Here is a 21,355-nt window from a genome sequence, read left to right as displayed (position 1 = left end):
TTCTTGTGGGGTTGGTTGTTTTTTTTTTGTGAGCGGCTGCGCACGCGCAGGAGGCGGCCGCGATCAGGCGACTCTGCAAGGAGGGCCGACGGGAGTTGTAGTATTGGGAGGTAGGAAGGGAGAGTAAAGGACTCCGGCTTGGCCGACGAGGCCGCTGGACTGCAGCTCCCGGCGTGCTCCGCGGCGGCTGTCGTGGCGGCGGTGTTGTTTTCTGAGGGGCGGAGCAGCGAGAGGCTCTCGGCAACGGCAGGAGGGCGAAGGAGGGAGGAGGAGGAGGAGAGGATGGTGGCGGCGGAGGCGCTGGTTGCTGAAGGAGGAGGCGAAGGATGGAGTCCGGTGAGGGGCTGGCGGGGGAGGGCGCGTGTGAGAGGGGGAGAAGCGACCCTTTCCCACCCCCTATTTGTGCCTGTGAAGCCCAGATCTCCCCCCTCCCCTGCCTGACCGTTAAGTCCGCCTGCTTGTTTACACCGTGTTAAGCCCAGCTCAGAGTAGACCCACTGGAATTAATGAGCCTAAATTAGCCCGCGCCCATTAGCTTCAATGAGTCTACTCTTGAGTAGAGATTTGATGCAGCTCAGGGTGCCCAAACGCAACATGTTCGCTGCTTGCTTGGGAATCACACATAAAGAAGGAAAAACTGAAAACTGGCGCTGTTTGCTTGTGCTTCTTTATATCTATCTATATCTGTATGTGCGGGTTGTGTCCAACTAAGTCTTAATCGAGAGTAGATACACTGAAATAAATAAACTCGAGTTATTCCGTGCCCGTTAGCTTCAGTTTGAGTAGGGCTAATATTGGATGTGATTCATAAACATCAGCATGTTCACTATATGAGATTGCTCGGCATCGTGCGGGGGGGGGGGTACTTAAAACTGGGTCGGTTGTTCTGGTTTGTTTATATGTGTGGGTTCTATCCACTCGGGAGTCCTACTTGGAGTAGACTCATCAATGGGATGTATGCCTATGTTTGTGTGTGCATAGGGTTGAAGCTTTAGGTATTTTTATTATCAATAGGATGGATATTTTGTCAAAATTGTGTGTCTGTAATTTTCAGAATTGTGTATATGTAATTTTCAATGTGTGCATGTCCAACATACATATTTATTTTGGTGTCTAACCTGCAGTATCGTGATTCTGGTATTTTTAAGCTAATTTGATGCATTGTTTGTATTCCATATTTATATCCTGCTTTTCTATTAAAACAAAGTATTAGAACCAAAAACAAAAATAAAATAAAAAAAACCAATAGCAATGGTGGGTGAGGGGAAGAAATGCAAACCAGAACAAGATGTACAGCTGACCTTACTCTGTTGTAAGAATAACTGATCTTCTGTTTTTAACAGAGTATGGAAAGATGGTAGGGCTCCTCACCCTAAATCACAATTGGTTTCACTGGCCCTTTTCCCTGTGTGCTGCTGTTTAAGCTCATAGCTGAGGGGCATGACAAGATTGAAGTGTGTGTGAAAGGAGATACCGTAATTCCCTACAGCATCTGATGCTACTGGCAAAATCATATTATATTTTTGAACATTCAGTGTGCTTCACATTCTGTCAGTCAGTACAACAAACCAGCAAGGTTTCTCCTATGAGGACATAGCTGTCAAGTGTCCCTTATTTGAAGGGACAGTCCCTTATTCCAGCGCCATGTCACGCTGCTGTCCCTTATTGATGGATGTCCCTTAAATGATGTCCCTTAAATTTCAAAGGAAGCAGCTCCTCTCCCTCCCTCCCTGCCAGCCAGGGAGGAGGGAGGCTCCAACTGTGTTGCTTGGCTGTGTTGCTCACCCAATAAGAAGTCTAAGAAAGACTGGGGTGTGGAGCTTGCATGCCTTGTGTGTGGCTAGTTAATGCAAGCTGAGGGGTTTTTTGAATGCTGGGCGCCATTTTGTTGCACGTGCTGCTGCAAACTTTGAGGTGCAAAGCCAGGCCGGGGAGGCATCTTAAGTTGTGGCTGCATAGGCCTTGTGGTGCATGTGGTTCAGATTCTATTCAGTTGAACCTCTGGTTACAAAGTTGGTTGGACAGTGTTCTTGAAGCTACCAGAATGAGTTTGACCAGCCTGCAGGAGGACAGGAAGACAGGAGTGCCTGGAACAGGTGAGGCTGCAGGTCCCTTATTTTGGCTGCTGGTCCCTTATTTTCAAGGCTGCTCGTCCCTTATTTTCAAATCTGTAAGTTGACAGCTATGTATGAGGATGAGAGAGAGAGAGAGAGAGAGGCTTGCTAAGCCTTCTTGCTAATGAGTCCATGACAGAGGTGCAATTTGAACTAATGACTTTCTGAGTTGTAGCTCAATCTCCTAGTTAGCATCAAGAACTTACAATAGTCGATACCTTCCTTTTATTGGAGGGGAAGGAATTCCACTGAGTGCATGCCACCACAGAAATATCCTACCTTGGGTTGTTGCAGCTAATAGTGGTACCAATAAGAGAGCCTCCTTTGATATCTTTACAGATAGGCACATCTGTATGGTAGCAGCATTTCCTCAGATATCCCAAGTTATAGAGGGCTTAATATATTTGCAAGAGTACCTTAAATTTGTCTTGGTAACAAATTGACATCAAGTACAGCTCCTTCCTAATTGATTAAATATGGTCATGGTAATAATAATAATAATTTTTATTTATACCCCGCCCTCCCCAGCCAAGGCCAGGCTTAGGGCGGCTATCAAGCAATAATAAAAATAAGTTGAATGAATACAACTTAAAAACAAAATTAAAATATGACATTAAAATATTGAAAAATGGTAGGCTGCCCCATTCAGCTGTTGCCTCATTGTGCACTAGTTGCAGCTCCCAAACTTTCTTTTAAAGGCAATCCTGCACAGGGTACTTCAAATTAATCCATTCTTGAGATTACCAATGCATTGGTCACTGTAGTCAGAACCTTCTTTTTTGTGAACAGCTGTAGCTGGTGTACCAGCCAAAGCGGGTAAAGGCACTCCTAACCACTGAGGGTATGTGAGTCTTCACTGACAATGAAGCATGTCCAGACCACGCACGTTCTCCTTCAGCAGGAGTACAGTGCTGTCCAGAGCAGGCACACCACCTAATTCCTAGGTCTGGAGCCACCCACTCAGAAGGCTTTATTCAGCTCCCCACTGTGTCCAGGCACTAGTCTAGGACGTTCACAACTACACCTGTCTCAGATGTTACAGAGAAGCAGTATTGGGTGTCATCTGCCTATTGATAATACCTCACTCTAAGTCACTCCTACCATCATCATATAGATGTCAAACAAGATTAGGGAAAAGAGGATATGTGTGGCACCCCACAGCATAGTTGCCAGGGGGCCCAAGGGATACCATCAATTTTATCAAAAGCATCATGAGATAAGGTTTGTTGTGTTCCTGGACTAGGCCGAAACCCAAACTGGAATAGATCTACATAATTTGTTCCCTCCAAGAGTGCCCCACTTAAAAGACCAGCACCTGCTTTCTGGAATAACAACACAATCCTAACCATGTCTACTTAGAAGTAAATCCTGTTGAATTCAATGGGGCTGATTTCCAGGTAAGTGCAGTTAGGGCTGCAACCTAAGCGAATTTTATGAGCAATCCCCAGGGGCAGACGCATATATTATACATTGCAGGAATCTAATCTGGAGTTTACTAGAATGTGGATGATCGGCCAGGCTCATTTTGTTACAGCAGCCTTGTCTAGTGAAAGGTGCCATGTGCCACTGAGGCCACTTGAGCCTCCAGTGACAAAGGACTGCAGTGTTGTTTACTGCTATTAAAATGAGTTAGATTTTTTTATGATCACCAGCCCAAAATGCAAGCATAACAAAGCATTCTTTTTACCATTTATCTTGAATCTTTCAAAAAGTGATCAGTGGTATTGACCCACCATCACAAACTGTGTTATTTTCCCCAGCCCATGTAATAACACTGACTATATGTGTAGGTACATGAGCTGACATATGTCTAGTTGAATAAGTTCTGTATGAAGTTGCAAATGAACTTGCAAATTAGAATCCAGGGGTCCAACTCCAAAAGACAAGTTGAGGCTGCTTTCCACCACTTATTCCTGCAGTAATCTATGTCCAGTAAAAAGAGCTGTAGAGTTACTTTTGTAAGCTTTAAGACTCCCACATCTAGGCTCCTCAGCCACCTCCTTGCCATGCTGATGTCATTCTAACCCACCCTGCGTGTTCCTGGCTGCAAGCCTCTTTGTGGTTTCTGTGCCTGAAGCGTTAAGTATAATTGTGGGAAATTAACTCTAGTTTCCCCACCTTGTTTAGTACTTGAGCTGCTGAGTCCATCTGCAAATCCTGAGGCTTAGATAGTGTAGGGTGGGATTGGTTACTAACATAATCCAGTGATGTCCCTATACAACAGTCTTGTTGCATGTTGCAGCATTGACACAACTCTTATGTTACAAAAGAAAACATCATAGTTCTGCATAACTTGTAGTGCAAATGGTTTTGTTCAGTTGATTTCTATATGTATTGGCCCTGTTCTAGGATTTTGAGGTGGTTTGCTTTAATTTTATGATCACAGCAACTCAGAAATTGTTTAAGTTAAGAGATGGTGACTTGCCAAATTTGTAAGATCTATGACTAAATGGGGAAGCATAAATTCAAACAAAGTTTGCTTTGTTTTAACCTAGTTTTGCAGTGAAAGCAAAGTTGCTTGCCTACAACTGGAGACAGAAATGTTACAGCATGACACATAATGCAGACAAGACATACAAAACTTTTATATCTGTGTAAAACTCACTCTGACTCTTATTTTTATTTCCAAACTTTTAAAAAGGGCTATCCTTGTAGTAAGGACTTGGAAATGAGAGAAGCCAAACCTTGCCAGAGTTTCAAATGTGAAATGATGAATTAAGAAAATCTAGTTTTCTTTTAAATGTCACAGTCGACTTTGTATTAAAATAACTGCACAGTCTTAAGCTTGAAACCTAAATGGTTAAAAATTTCCAGTTCCTTTTGGAAAAATAAACAGGACTCGGGCAGTGCATGCAAAGAGTGTCATGCAGATGCTTTTACGTGGGAAATTAAAGTATCAAAGGTTAGTTCATGCCTGCCTTTATGGCATTGGTGAATGATCATTCTGCGCTGATTTTTTTGCAGAGGAAAAGTCAATTAAAATGTCTGGTTAATTTTTGCTTTATTTATTTGCTTATTTTTCCTCATTTGTATCCTGCATCTTCCAAGTTATAACTAATCAAGTTATTAATTGCAAGCTCTGTGTCAACCCCCTCTCGTTTTTGTTTTACTCAAAAAGTAATTATTGAAACTTGAGATTTTCACTATACGTCAACGAACTATGTTTTATCTTCTCAGATATTTTTATCACACCTTTTCATCACTTGATATATCCACTTTAAGTGGATTATCCCTCAGAAATAACAAGAATGAGAATCCTTGATGTTACTAAGAGCTGAATCAGGTTTTTAAGAATCACATCACTACACGCACATACTTCTTTTGCTTGAAAACAAATAGTATTTCATGACACTAAGCTTAGCAAAGGAAGTTGCTGAAAATGGAAGACACGGAAGCCTGCCTTTTAAACCATATCATGAACTGAAGAATTGCTTGACATTCGGTTGCTTTGACCTTTTAAACATTACACTTGCTTGTTTGAAGGAGCTCACAGCAGCAATTTAGTGTTACATCGTATTCTTTTCTGTTTTAGTACAGTTCGTTCTAGTTGAGGTTGTAGATAGTAGTAGCAGTAATTTCAGTATGGTATTACATACTGCTTTTCACTGAGACTTCTTATTGCTTGTTTAAAGGAGCTCACAGCAGCAATTTAGTGTTACATCTTATTCTTTTCTTATTTTAGTACAGTTCGTTCTATTTGAAGTTGTGGTTAGTAGTAGCAGTAATTTCAATATGATGTTATTTGCTGCTTTTCGTTGAGACTTATTGTCATAATAAAAAAGAATGCAAGTTACATTTTTTAAAAGTATGCAAAAAGGGGAAAAAGCAACGTGATGCCGAACCAGAACTCTGTCTTCACTAAAATTAAATATATTGGGATATATACAACATTACTCATACTTGGAGAAAATCAATTGAAATAATTGAGTGCAGTCTATTGCTGAGTTGTCTATCAACCATTATTATTAGATAAGCTTTTAGCAGTTCGACTTTCACAGTAAAATCCTTATTATGTCCCTCTTAAATGAACATAGTTTTATATTTGATTGGCCAAAATCTAAGCCAGTGTTAAGAGTAAGCTCATTTTTTGTCTTTGGGTGTGTAAAGGTAAAGGGACCCCTGACCATTAGGTCCAGTCGTGACTGACTCTGGGGTTGCAGCGCTCATCTCGCTTTATTGGCCGAGGGAGCCAGCGTACAGCTTTCGGGTCATGTGACCAGCATGACTAAGCCGCTTCTGGCGAACCAGAGCAGCACACAGAAATGCTGCTTACCTTCCTGCTGGAACGGTACCTATTTATCTATTTGCACTTTGATGTGCTTTCGAACTGCTAGGTTGGCAGGAGCAGGGACCGAGCAACGGGAGCTCACCCCGCCTCAGGGATTTGAACCGCCAACCTTCTGATCGGCAAGTCCTAGGCTCTGTGGTTTAACCCACAGCGCCACCTGCGTCCCTTCTTTGGGTGTGTACAACAGTTCTATAGGGTGGTCACTTTTATTTGCATTTTACACACGAAATAACTCTTGATTTCTAGACAATGAACAGTTCACATCCAACCATGGTAGAGGTGGAAACTCAATCCAGGTCTAGATAGGAAGATGCCTGTTTACAGCTCAGATTATTTCTCCATCTTGTCCAATATTGTTTGGTAGTGGTAGTAGCTGGTAGTGACTCATCAGGATCTTGGGGAGAGTGGGGTCTTTCAGTAACTTGTCACATGATCCATTTGCTGCCATGGATTGAACTTGGGACATTCTGCATATAAAACATGTGGTCTACCAACAGAGGTTCCTACCCCAAAGCCTCCTTAGTAAGAAACAATCTTCCTCACTTTCTTATGTAGTTATAGTACTTAGTTGTCTGGAAAAGTAACATCTGGGCAAGACTATAGTTAAAAGTTCTGGATCTCAAGCATTCTTTTAATGTTTTACATGTAACACAGAAAAACGGGGTCTTACTATTGTTGTTTAAGATTCTATTTTACATTGATGAGGAACCTGTGGCCCCTCAGATGTTGTTGGATTCCAACTCCCATCATTTTTGGATATTGTCTGTTCTGCCTAGGGTTGGTGGGGGTTGGAGTACAACAACATCTTAAGGAATATAGATTCAGTACCCCATGTGTACTGGATTGAGTATATTAATAATAATAATGCGAATAATTTATTACTTATACCCCGCCCACCTGGCTGGATTTCCCCAGCCACTCTGGGCGGCTTCCAACAAGAGATTAAAAATACATTAAAACATCATTCATTAAAAACTTCCCTAAACAGGACTGCCTTCAGATGTCATCTAAATGCCAGATAGTTGCTTATTTATTTGTCAGCTGATGGGAGGGTGTTCCACAGGGCGGGCGTCACTGCAGAGAAGGCCCTCTGCCTGCTTGCCTATAACTTTGCTTCTTGCAGTGAGAGAACCGCCAGAAGGCCCTCGGCGCTGGACCTCAGTGTCTGGGCAGAATGTTGGGGGTGGAGACGCTCCTTCATAAAAGAAGCCATGATTCTACTTTCCCCGCTATTTAGTGTGGTAACCCCAAGAATATGTTGTTTCACATCATAGTGAAGAAATGGAAGCATTATTGTAGGACAGCCCCCCACATTTTAAAGATCAATTTTGTAAACAGCATGCATAGGAAAATGTCTTTCTTTTCAACAAAAAATAAGGAATTAAGAAATTTGCAAATCATAGATCATCATGTTTAATGCTCAGCTCTTACCACATGGGATCTGATTTCAGTTTCGGCAGCAGTATTGCAGTGCAAATGGCAAAGGCTATAGTCTGGCTAAAAGTAAGAGGTCTAAATTCCAATGTCCGAAAGGGTAAACAAAGTGTGACGGTGTGGTAAGAGGTTCATTAGTTAGGAAAGAACTGAACAGGTACTAAAATTACAGGGGAAACAAGGGAATAAATGTTCTACATGTGTGTTTATTTTTCAAAAAATATGAAAACCTAATTTTTATTTTAGTAGACTATGTAGAAGAGCTTCCTGAAACAGATGAGCCTGTCTGGATCTTAGGAAGGCAGCACCATCTTAAAACAGGTAGGAATGGAAGGAAGCTGTGTTTCTAAGGTCCACAAAGCTTTTGTGGATGCTTAGTTTAAGCACCTCATGTTTCTCACTTTGTATTTTGCCCCACTGTATTAATCTGTGTAGAGAGTAGAAATCTTGGAAAATAAATCTGCTGTCTACAATGCCCAGGGTACTAATGCTGTAAACCAAAATGACATTTAGGGGAGGATGCTATCTAGAGAGTATCCTTACACAATATACTTTTTTGTCAGGTTTTCCGCATGTGTCTTGTGTTATTTCTAGCAATTGGATGATTACGGCCAAACAATCTTTATTTGATAGGGTGGTCTTGACTCTTGAGAAAGGGAATGGTATTGTGACACTTTCCTGAGTGAAAAAACAGCTTGGGGTGATCATGGGCTGAGCAAGGACAGATGGAAAGAGATTTAAAGACCCTCTTATCAGGATTGCTCAAGATTGTGGAATGAGAGAAATAAAGTAGGGGAAAGAATAATGGAACTCTGTTAAACATGGAGTCAAATGACTGATATAACAGGGAGTTTGAGAGATCTGCACTTCTGCAGTGAACTGTGGAAGCAACTGCTCCAAATATTGATGTCTTTGGAATACAAAAAGGGAAGTTAAGAAGGAAGTGCAGACTTTTCTACAAAAGGGGGCTACTTTAATATATATATAGATCCTTGATCCTCTCTTAAGTTGTTCATGTTCAGCAGTGCAGCAGCAATCACAAATACTGAATTTGTGTAAATTTGTAATCTGAACTCCCTATTTGTAATGCTTTTTTAATTCTAGAAAAATCTAAGCTTCTTTTGGATATAAGTGCTCGTCTTTGGTTTACCTACAGAAGAAAATTTTCACCAATTGGTAGGTATGCTTTCTGAGATGTGTGGGTTCTTCCCCTTCCCTTTGTTTTGTTCTTAAAAATATGACCTGTGTAAAGGAATGAACAGTTAGTTCAGGATGACAGCATTTGCAGCCTTTGATCATTTAGTGCATGCTTTTTAAAAGTTTGCTGTATCCGCAAGCCCTTGGTAGACAGAATTACTTGGTACAGAACAGATCCTGACACTTTTAGGCTTTTGTCTTGATCCATTGAGCCCTTTGCAGCCTAGCAATTGCTTTGGGTAGCATTGGTGGGACACACTTAGATATGTGTTGTGCTTCCTATTGGGTTTGTTCCAATCACCTTCCTTTAGGGGGCCATCTGAACTGCCACCAGACTTTCAAAGACCTCTTGATCTTCTACCCTCTCCTTTGTGGCTCTCAGTGATCTTATGCTATGAGTTGGGTGTGGGTCTATTCTCTTACATTTTCCAACTCAGTGTTCTCCATATGTTTTGGACTAAGATTCCCATCAGCCCCTGCCAGCATGGTCATTATGCAGGCTGGGCTTGATAGGGAGTTTTAATCCAAAGCATATTGAGGTCGCGAGATTGGGTAAGGCCGGATGGCATTAATCAAACTATCACAACATTCTTCCAGAATTTTGGATTTATGACCCACAGCTTAGGTTAAAACCTACTTGTTGGTGAATGCACTTCACTCGGTCCTCCACTGCATTTTCATCATGCTAAGAATTATTCCAATAGCAAACTATTGTGGGTACTAAGTATTTTTCTTTTATGTGAAGAGAAAAATCCAAGGAAGGGAAGCATTCTTTGTTGTTTCTTCGGGTAAATTCATAAATGTGGTGATTCTTGACCCCAGGTGGCACCGGCCCTTCCTCAGATGCTGGCTGGGGCTGTATGCTGCGATGCGGACAGATGATGTTGGCCCAGGCTCTGATCTGTCGACACTTGGGGAGGGGTGAGTGTGGTCTTTCACCAGTAGATTCCCAGAATGGTTGTGGTTGTAGGAATGAGAAATGAGTGAGGGAGAGGGGTATCTGAATATGTTTTATATTGTTTGGGGTGGGGCTTCAGTGCCTCATCTAGTTGATTCTAGAAAGACTAGAATAAGTTTTGCAAAGAGAAAATATGCTATTATGTATAGCTTTCCTAGTTATATTTTAAAATCAGTTTTTTCTGGTTCAGAAATTATATTACCTGGTTCTGCAATTGTAATTCTTTTTTTAGTATTAAGTATGGTATTTTAATTTGTCTGAATTAATTTTATGATGTATTTTAATTAATTGATGCCTGTTTTTATGTATACTGTGTTATTTATATGATATTAGCCGCTCTGAGCCCAGCACCAGCCAGGGAGGGTGGTTACAGATAGGTAGCCGTGTTGGTCTGCCATAGTCAAAACAAAAAAAATTCCTTGCTACTGGAATTTTTGCTTCTTCAGGTATCTGAAGAAGTGTGCATGCACACGAAAGCTCATACCAAGAAATAACTTAGTTGGTCTATAAGGTGCTACTGGAAGGAATTTTTTTTTGTTTTGACTCAGGGAGGGTGGGGCACAAATAAATTATTATTATTAACAATATTATTATTATTAAGTATGCAACCCTGATTTGTAACCAATAATTTAGAAAATTACAGTAGCTATCATAACCAAAGGTATACATGTATCACCTACTGCCATTGAACACTACTTTTCAAGATTATGATATGATATTTAAAATCTAGAATAATTTTCTCTCTAAGATTGGCATTGGGAGAAACACAAAAGGCAACCTGAAGAATATCACAAAATCTTACGCTGTTTCCTGGACAGAAAAGACTGCTGTTATTCTATCCATCAAATGGGTAAGAGTTGGCTTTGAGAATTTTTTCTTCCACCCTTGTTTTTCAAACTTTTAGTGTACTTAAACTTCTGTTAGCATAATTTTAGCGTGAAAAATGCACATATGCCTTCAAATGCTATAAAAGTTGCAAATCTTGGTCAAAAGCATAGCAGTGCAAAAGAGAATAAGTTTTTGTATGTGCACTCACGAATATAGAAATAATAATAATAGGGTGATGAGGCTGTGATTTAGAATACAGGTTCCCAAATCATTTGATGTCATGAGAGCTCCCAGGTAAAAGGCATGATTCTGAAATGTGAGATTCATTGAGACATATGGACCTGTCCACTAAACCACAATTTGTCTTTATCCATGGTTTAATCAGGAACATGCCTCTCCCTTGCTGTATAGTTCCCTCTCATGTGACTCAAATAAGTCATATTATGGCTTGTCATGTGTTCTGAACTCTGAAGGTTTGTTCTTGGCTTCTTTTTGGCTTACTGCTAGTGGTCTGGGTTCAGACACTATAGCATTGCTGCTCGGCTTAAATCAAGCTTAAAATGTTTAGCTGAGGTTCTTAGTCTTGTGATAACATTCCAGTGTGATCCTTGATACAGAACAAGTTTCCATCTCATTTGTGTGAAGGTAGTCCCAATTTCTAATGGCTTTGGAATGTGTGCAATGCAGCCTAAAAGAATGTGCCATACGACAGACTGATGCTTCTTATTTTTCTGTGTGTCTGTTTCTGTTTCTAATCTACACAGCACAGATGGGTGTTGGTGAAGGGAAGTCTATTGGGGAATGGTTTGGACCAAATACTGTTGCCCAAGTGCTCAAGTAAGCAAGCAAGCATGTATATTTTGTGTGGAATTTAGATGGAATGGAAAGACAGTTTAGTTCCACTCATTTAACATTGAAACTCTGCTGCACTTTCATAACATGAAGGTTCTCCCTGGAGATAATGATGGTGGTGGTGGTGATGATCATTGTGGCATGAACTTTTATGCACAAGCTTCCTGGCTTTGTTACATTAACACCTGCAATCGATCGTGATTGAGTCCTGAACCAAATTGCTGTCCAGCTATTTCACACAGCAATCCTACTTTGTATTTTTTTAAAAAAAAATAATGGTGAATAACAGTCAACAACAGAGTTTCCTACTATTTTCAGTTTTGTGTCCATTTAGTCTTTGCATGGAGACAGACTTGTTGCCCCAGGCAGATGGTAGAAGGTCATTTTGGCAGATGATAGCATATATTCACTGTGGGATGAACAAGTGGAGCCTCTGATGCCCTTTTTCCAGCACAGCACATAGTTATCAATTTTATCCAGAATATTTTTCTGAGGCAGGTTAGACTGAGAGATAGTGACTTGCCCAATGGTCACTCATAGAGCTACATGGCATAGTAGGGATTTAAAGCCAAGTCCCCTGAGTCCAGTTCACCAACCATTGCATGACTTCAGCTGTCCTCCATAGGCTATGCACTCCTAATCACCAGACTATCTCTTGCATGAATCAAGCAACAACTTGCAGAATTGATCCATATGATAGAACAGGGAAGGCAAAACCCCTCTAGGACAAAGTTTCTAGTTAGCATCACAACTTACTGTTGTAAACTCTGGTTAGATTTTGAAGCAGCTCAGTATTCTGAGATACGTATTGTTCCCATGTTATAGAATTTATCTGTCATTACTCGAAGCACTAAAATTTAAATTGCAGCTTTAAAAGCATGGGGACCTGTTGATTAAGAACAGCCTGAAATTCCAAACCTGATGTAAAAATCCTATTTTTAAGTAACATTAAACTGGAAAAGCAATGTATCTCTTCTGCATAAGCAGTTAACAGAAGATTGAACTATGACCATACTTGGGGAAGGTTAGTAGTGGCAACTGAATATTGGCAGATAGAGAGATAAAAATTATGTTAAACTGCCAGTCTCTTGTATTAATTTAGCATAGCAATCTGCATCTTCAGAACATTTTCAATAAAAACAAGCAGAACCTTAATAATTTGAATCTCAGAAATCAGGGATCCAGATTAGCACCTGCAACAATAAAAAATTATCTCCTGTTTTTCTTTTCCTCCTTTAAAGCAGGTGTGGTCCTCCAGATGCTGCTGAACCACAACTTTTGTCATCCGTGGCCATTGAGCATGCTTGATGGGAATTGTAGTTCAGCAGCTTCTGGGGGATCAAATGTTCTCCATAACTTTCTTAATGGTTTTGTGCAGACCTTTCCCTAACAACATTTATTTATTATATTTGTAATCCTTGCATCCCTGAGAGGCTCTTGAAAGTAGCTTACAACAGATATTTATAATGAAAATCACATTCAAGTCTTGTGTCAATCATTGTGCCCCTATGGTACCTGAATTATTTAGGTGGCATTTTCTGCCCTAATCCTAATCCTGCCATAATCTTCCCTGTTGTTGACCTTTGGCATCAGCCTACTAAGTGCTAGAGCCCAGTGATGTATTCTGTGGCAAGGGAGTGTGGCTAAGCAATGGGAACTCACTCAGCCCCGATGGAGGCAAATCTTCCCTTGCTGGCTGTTGCCAGTTCCCACTAAAGCCTAGGATTGAACACTCACAGACAATCTCATTACACTGGTGTGCAACTTTATCCATATATTTGTAAAATGACCTCTCCTAGAAGTATCAGTAAGCATAATATCATAAAAATTGGTCAGACAAGTGGCAAGATGTACAAAAGGGAATAACTAGAACCTCTTCCTCAAAAGATAGAACATCTTATTTATTTAAGAGTCTTCCAGTCATATTTAAGGCAGAGTGTTGGCCTCTAAGTGGCATGGAATTTGGACTTACTACTGTCTGTTTCCCCACCCCAGGAAACTTGCACTATTTGATGAATGGAATTCCCTAGCCGTTTATGTGTCTATGGACAACACAGTTGTGATTGAAGATATCAGTAAGTTATAAGCACCAGCTGTTTAACAGAATTTCTGATTCACCCAGGTCTTAAACTGAATTGGGATTTAGCTCCAGTCTGATTTTTATTCCTTGGAAAATATGAAGATCAGTACAAGCATGCTTGGACACAGATTGTCAGCTAAAAGAGGACTAGTTTCAGTCTCAGCCATACCACATGAGAATCACCATGCTACGTGTCACAATGCATCCGCTGAACGGTTTGATTGCTATTTTGTAATCAGTTTCTTTAGAAAACTCAGGGTTTGCTTCTTTACCTGAGCTCTAAAACTTACAGCTAGCTTTTCCCTGCTTATTCTAGTTGGGCAGACAGAATCACCACAGATTTCTTCTTAACTACTGGTTCCTTCTGTAAGGCATGTCTTTGCTGTAACCCACAAGTATTTGGGGACACTGAACTGAGTATTCACTTCATAGATAAGTATAAGATGTGTGCACACAGGAATGGCTCCCTCCATTAAAGTGAACAGTTAAACTCAAGTGAATGGACAATTAGGCTTTATTGTCTCTTATTTCCCAGAGAAGATGTGCCGGTTTCCATCCCAGAACTGTTCCAGTACCCACTGCAGCTCCCTGTCACACAGGAGTGTGCTCAGCCGAAACAAGAGCCCTATGGGGATCTGCTGTGGTTGGAAGCCTCTGCTGCTGATTGTACCTCTTCGCTTGGGGATAAACCACATCAATCCGGTTTATGTTGATGCTTTTAAGGTACGGCTGTCTTATAGTGATTGATTTGGTCAGCTTAATAGGAGTGTTTGGAAATGTTTTGAGCAGTTGCAGGTACTTTAATAACTAGTGCGCAAACATATGCATGGTCTGAAGGAGCACGATGAAACAGCTTTGCTCAAGCTAAAGAGGTCTGGGTCTGTTTAGGCCTGGGGACTCTGTATATGCTGCCTTCAGTTCCATCATGGAAGATAGGTGGCATATAAATGTAATAAATCTCTTCTTCTTTATCTTCTTCTTTCAATCTGTAGGAGTGTTTTAAGATGCCACAATCTTTGGGAGCTTTAGGAGGAAAACCAAACAATGCCTACTACTTTATAGGATTCTTAGGTAAGGAAAAATAAGTGGAGTGCCAAATAAATATCTTTGCTTCTGAAGGATTGTTTTAAAGCTGAATTTGCTAAGTAATGCAGGTGGGCCTAACAGCCAGCTGCAATAAGAGAGCATATAAAAGATACTCCGTACTGCTTTATAATGCATCGTATACTCAGTACTTTGCTTTGAGGCTGAAGAGCCAAAGAAGTTGTGTGATCAGGCTTCTGTCACTAGCTAGGAGACTGGGGCCACAGGGAGGTTTCACCCTTTGTCTCTCTGGATGAGGACAAGAACCACCAACCGCTATTCAGGAAAAATACCAACAATCAATGATCAGCCTGACTCAAAACCTTTAATTACTTTTATCAAATTTTCACAAACTACAAAAAAACTGGCCCTTTCTCCATCCTCTACCTCTTCCCTCCACTGCCCTTTCCTTGTGTGTTCTCCTATTTAATTTGTAAATACATTAGAATATATAATATGAAACGATGCATGAAATCTTCTTTCTCTTTAAAGAAGGGTTAAAAACCACTTGGTGGGGAGGAGCTCATTCCCAGTCTGTCCCCAGGGGATGTGGAAATGGTTAAAGACAAAATTATCAAAACTAAGGGTTTTCCAGCTTGTTGCTGTTATTCTCCTAGAGTCAAGATGACAAAAAACTGATCAAGCATCTCTACAAGACCGTGCTTTTGAGTGCACTCAGTAGTATTGTGCTGTAAGTGTACATAAGGACACTCCAGGCTCGGCCTGGAGGCAAAGGCAAGCAGATCAGGCAAAAAGGCCCACAACATTCTTTAATATACCAGAGAAAGATTCAGGTGGATAGCCGTGTTGATCTGTCATAGTTATAATAAATAATAAGATGAAAGATGAAAAAATCTTTTTAAATAATTCCAGTGGCACCTTTAAAATCAACTAAATATAAGCTTTCATGGTATGAGCTTTCGTGTGTAATACACACTTCGTCAGAGAAAGGTTAGGGAAAGCATTTCCTCTATTCACAAAGCTTGCCACAAGACATGCCCTCTCACAGCATGGGACATCAAAACATGGGTAGGATTGGGTGGTGATCACAGTGGACATGTTGCTAATTCCCAGTTTGGAGAGTGAAGTTGAAAATACAGATTGCTCTCCTCTAGTCTACGTGAGAGCCTTTTGAGTTTGTGCTTAATGAACAGCAGGTGCCTGTCTTAATGGGGATAAACTATTAAGGTTATTAAGTTTTATCCAGATATCATTGTGCTGACAAGTTGCAGTGTTGGGAGTATGAGAGCAGATGGTTTGATCAGTTCAAATCACTGTATGAAATCTAGTCCTTCCCCAAAGCATTGCTTTGGCTTCTCCAGCCCACCTACTCTTTTAAGACCCTTCCTCCAAGCAGTTTGCAACCTTTCCTGTCCTATGCAAGTCTTCCCCCAGCTCATCTTTGGCTACTTATTTTCTCTGCTCCATCTCTTCTCTGCCCTCATTCCTTTAGGTTCCTTCACCTCCCTTCAGTTTCTTATGTTTGAGCTTAGTTCCATTTCCTTCCGTCGCCCTTCTGGTCCTTGGTCTCCCTGCCTCCCCAGCACTACTACCTCTTTGCCTTTCTACTGATGTTAACATCAGCACTCCTTATGTTCATAGACACCAAAGGTCTCTTGCTGCCCCCTGCACTGCATTGTTCCCTCATTTTCATTATTGTGTATCTCTTCTGCGGCTTAATGGTAGAGCACAAATTTGTGTGCAAAAGGGTCCCAGATTCAATATCTGGCCTCTATAGTTAGGGCTTGAATAGACTCTTGTTTGGGATCCTGGAGAGCCACTGCCCATCACTGACAGCAATACTGGGATAGCTGGATCAATGGGGAAGCTTCCTATATTTCTAAGCCTCTGCTTCCTACATTTGGCAGCTTCTTTTTATTTTTCTTCTCAGTCCACTGTCTCGTCTGCCCTACCTCACCTACTGTTAATGTCCATACAGAGTGCAAGACTGAATGGCTTTCAGTTCTACCCATTTCTGACAAACTGCTCTTGTTTTACCCGCACAGGAAATGAGTTGATCTACTTGGACCCTCACACCACACAGATTTTTGTAGATTCTGAAGAAAATGGTGCTGTAGATGACCATAGCTTCCATTGCCAGCAAGCACCACATCGGATGAAGATAATGAATCTCGATCCCTCTGTAGCTTTAGTACGTGTTGGCAGGAGTGGATGTCTGTCACCCTGACCTGCAGCCTTGCACCCCTCTGGTCCATACCCCACACTTTTGTCTCTTGTCTTCACAATTGGAACACGAATGCTGTCCCACCCTATCATGCACAGGCAGCTAACTTTACCTTATGTCAAGGCCCCCTGGTTTGGTTACATATCTAAACTGCCCAATATTTTGTATACTGGTTAATTTAGCCTTACGTGTTAATGCCATTTGTGGCCTTGTTCTCTGTGTTTGTTTTGTACCACTTCTGACTATTGACGAGGGACTTGCATGACCAATCATGGGGAAATTATTATAATGTTCATTCAAGATGCCCTGAAAAGTAATATTTGGACAGCTGGATTTTGCTCTTCCCCACACCAGACTTCTGACTGGGTACTTTTTGCCCCCAAATTATATCTCACTTAAAATATTCCTCTACCTTCACAGGGATTCTTTTGTAGAGAAGAAAAGGACTTTGATAACTGGTGTAGCCTTGTGCAAAAGGTAAGCATTAGGAATCTTTTTAACTGGCATAAGTTCCCCTTTAAAATGAACCTCTAGGTACATTAGGTGGGGTGAGATGCATGGAATAATATAACCAAGGAGAGGCTGTTTTAAATTACTCCCCATTGTGGCCCTCTCTGCTCAGCAACACATTTCTTTGTACTGATTTGCTAATTGGCTGCAGTGGTGGCATAGGGAAAATGGATGGTGTGAGCTAGCATGTGCCCCTGCAGCTTGCGTAGAGAGGTCAGCCAGGGCCCAAAGTATATTTGGATCTATTGCCCAGGTTACATTCTGATCTGATACCTAAAGTGTGTGTGCTCCTGTGTCATGTCTTCATCTGCCAGCCCTGGTTTGTGAATGAGACACGTTATTGGTGTACAGGTGCCTGTTACTTATGGGATCTTCTCACTGCCCTGGTACTTGTTGAAAAGCAACCCAATGGTATGTGAGTGTGAGACTGTGGCAGACCACACTGCTTGGCTTTGGAAGTAAAAAAATAAATAGTTCAAGATACAATGTAAGCACCTTGTTGGATCAGACAAAGGTCCAATAATTTAGGAATATTAAGTGTGATCTGTATGGAAGAGAACTCTGAAATCCTGGATAGCTTCTGCTAGTCAGCGTAGATGTTACTGAGCTGGATGGACCAACAGTCTGATGCCGTATAGGGCAGATTCCTATGTTCCTTACTAAGCCTTTCCTTGAATAAGTTCTCCTTGCAGTCATAGGACTTAATGTGTGGCTTTGCAGAAAAATAAAACCGAGGTGAACATGATCTGCTGCCTGAGTTTTGCTCAGCTATAAAAGCTCCAGCTGTGCTTTTGTGATGTTGCAAGAATGCTCACAGATATTTCAGTCATGAAAGCATTAAAGTGTGAGCATTGATCATTAGACTAAGAAATGACTACCTAAAGGACTGCACAAGTGATGGTGATGATTCTGTAGCACAAGAGCACAAACTGTCTGCTACTTCCCGTATAATCCAGCTATGTTTTCTGGTTTTGTTATTGCAGCACACATTTAAAAATGAAATATTGTTTTCCCAGGAAATACTTAAGCAACAGAGTCTGCGAATGTTTGAGTTGGTTCAAAAGCATCCACCGCACTGGCCCCCTTTCATACCTCCTACAAAGCCAGAAGTAACCACAACTGGAGCAGGTACAGAATTGTGTTTAACTTCTCCCCCCACCCCATATATATATATATATATATATATATATATATATATATATATGGATACAGAGAGTGAGATAGAATCTTGGTTTGTGAAGTAACAAATGTTCCTATCTAACCCTTCCCCACTTTTCCTCCCGGAGGCTATAGCCATTTCCATATGTTGCAACACAGCAGTGGCATCTTAAAGACTTAGCAGTTTTGTTGTGACATGAAGTTTTGTGGACTAGAGTGGGATTTGTAGCCTAAAGAAGCTTATGGCACTGTTAGACTTTGAAGGTACTGCAGACTTTTGTTGTCGTCCCTTCCTCCCACTGCTGTTCTCTTTCTGATGTATGATGTATGAAGCTGTGTGCTCAGCCAAGGTTTTCACTAGATTAACACACACTAATTTGTCATCCCTGGGAATGGAATCTTTTTTCCTTTTGCTATGCTGTGACTTTTCTGGTTATCTTGTAGTGAGAGCCACATAGAAATTGGTCCTATGGATTAGTGGTTATGTGATGTATCCCAGTAATGTCAGCAAGACATTTTGTGGTTTGTTTAAATCACAATGGCACTGGAATCTTTTCCAAAGTACTCTGAAGATTCAGCCCATCCTAGGAAATTGGTGCACCCAGTTCTAGCTGGGGTAGAAGCACTCAAAATCTTAAGTAAATAATGCTGATTTGGATGTAAGTAGAAGGTCATAAAAGTCTCTAAATGTGGTGAAAGGCACAACAACAAGAACAAAGCTTGCTCTTTAAGGAACAGCAAGTTGCACTTTGCAGGTTGTAGACTGCAGGAAAGAGACCCACAGAAATTTATGTGACACAAAGGCAGTTTTTTAAAATGAATCCTTGCTGAAGGTACAGAAACATTTGCTTTAAAACTGAGCCTTAAGCTTACATGCTAAGAACTTTGGATTGTGCCCAACATATCTCTGAAGAAGAAGGGAAGACTGTCATTCCCACATATTCCATGGGGCAAAAGTTAAAGGAGAACAGTTTTAAAAACAAATCTTAATCTATCATCTCCTTTCTTGAAACTTAGACAATTGCAATAAATAGCTAAGCTTCCTTATCTTTGTTACATTTGGAAAAGTTTGACATTTTAGTGTTTGTTTGTTTTTTAATTAGGGAGGCTTGCCATGGTAAAGTTTGTAAATTTCTGCACAAAAGCCAGAGGTGCATGCTCTTGATAATAAGTTGTTTTTTCCATTTCCCACAGAGCTCATTGAGTCCACTGACAAACTATTTGAATCGGAAGAAGAGTTTGAGATCCTGAGCGTCTGAAGGAAGCTTCAGTTGACCTTATGTGTGCCCATGTGTAGCATATGAATTGACTAAGACCACGGCAGCCTTTTCTCGCCCCAAAGTGCCTGCATATAAACAGTGAACAGAGCACAAGAAATGACCAGTAACTGGAACTGAGGACAACAGTTTTGAAAAGAACTTCCCAGAAGTGCAAGAGGACATACCCCTTGCCCCAACCCCCCAACCCCACAGTTTTTTAAGAATGTATCTTGCCTGAGGAAAATGAACTTTTGGGGGATGAAGGCAATGATGATATTGAAGTAAAGACTTCTATATTGCTGGGAACTGCCTTGAAGGCATTGATATCTGGATGGCTATTATTACTCAGTGTAGTATAATGCAAGAGTTCTGTTCACACTGAAAGCATGATGTAGAGGTAAAGGTGTGTGTTTACCTCTTGTTTCTTCACCTGGACTGTTTCATAGGAATAAATGTTTTTATAAGATCAACCGCATCAGGGAAAAAAGACCCAATGGTTTTGTTTAAATACATTTCTGCAACCACACTTCAAAAATAAACAGACCTAAATGTTTCTATGAAAGGAACTGTCTAATAGATACAAATTTTGCAATTGTCCTCCTGTTTCTAGGAGTTAAATAAATGAATGGGGGACCTGGAGGGCAACCCTCCAGCCTCCTAACCTCTCCCCACTTGCACTCCTGGAAAGGAAGTGAAGGTTGGAGAGTGCCAGGAGCCGCCTGCTCCCTTGGTATGTTCCTCCTCCTCTGTAATTTTCATGACATATTTCACCTTGACCTTAGGTTTAAATCATTATGGAAACTTTCTACTTTGGTTTTTGAGTAAAAAAAAGTAATTTGTTTCAAACTGTAATTGTATTTATTTTATAATATTTACAGTTTTCTCTCTTCTGTAAGAGCACTTTACATGTGCATCTAATAAATTTCTTAAACATTTAATAAATTAAATGCTAGATTTTGTGAGTTGTTTGGGACCTTTCTAACCACCCAAGGAAGTTCTCTGGCAAAATGAAAACTATTGTCTCTTCCCCTTTGTTACTACTTTGACATGGTCAGGCATGGATGGTGTAACTTTTATAGTCCTGCGATCCTAGCAATGCAGTTTTATTTGCAACTTGAGGTTTCCCCCCCTAAAGGTTACTTTTGCTGCACGTAGCACATTTATTTCTCCTTGGTGCCATAATCATTAGCACTTTGCTTGTTAGGTTAGCTGCTTGTGTAAAAACAATGCTTTGGGCAACCATTATGAGCATCTTATTATTCCATATGGGTCTAAGCATCTACTTTGCCTTTACAAATGAAATCTGATGAGAACTACACATTTGTGCATTGAGAAGCAAGTATGCTGTTTCTTCACATATGTTTGGCCTCTTGTTATGCAACAAGACCTAATGAATTGGTGCTGAGTTA

At 40.8% G+C, this 21,355-nt stretch overlaps 1 protein-coding gene across 2 annotated transcripts; it reads left to right on the top strand.

Annotated features, from left to right (window-relative positions):
• The first annotated feature begins 8 nt into the window (after positions 1-8).
• Positions 9-20,908, top strand: ATG4A (autophagy related 4A cysteine peptidase). 2 transcript variants are annotated; one of them, XM_081897448.1, is made up of 13 exons: positions 9-336; positions 8,086-8,157; positions 8,941-9,012; positions 9,856-9,954; positions 10,740-10,841; positions 11,584-11,656; positions 13,667-13,746; positions 14,287-14,474; positions 14,744-14,822; positions 16,841-16,986; positions 17,440-17,496; positions 18,546-18,657; positions 19,882-20,908. In XM_081897448.1, exons 1-13 carry the CDS (start codon positions 327-329, stop codon positions 19,944-19,946), a joined length of 1,155 nt encoding a protein of 384 aa, XP_081753574.1. In that variant the 5' UTR covers positions 9-326; the 3' UTR covers positions 19,947-20,908. The 2 variants fall into 2 exon arrangements, with proteins under 2 accessions (XP_081753574.1, XP_081753573.1); XM_081897447.1 differs by having other exon boundaries at positions 8,083-8,157.
• Positions 20,909-21,355: the final 447 nt, after the last annotated feature.

Source organism: Podarcis melisellensis, assembly GCF_964234715.1.
Source record: "Podarcis melisellensis genome assembly, chromosome: Z".
NCBI classification, from domain to species: domain Eukaryota; kingdom Metazoa; phylum Chordata; class Lepidosauria; order Squamata; family Lacertidae; genus Podarcis; species Podarcis melisellensis.
The sequence above is the reverse complement of the archived record's forward strand: the minus strand, read 5'-3'. Positions and strand labels throughout refer to the sequence as shown.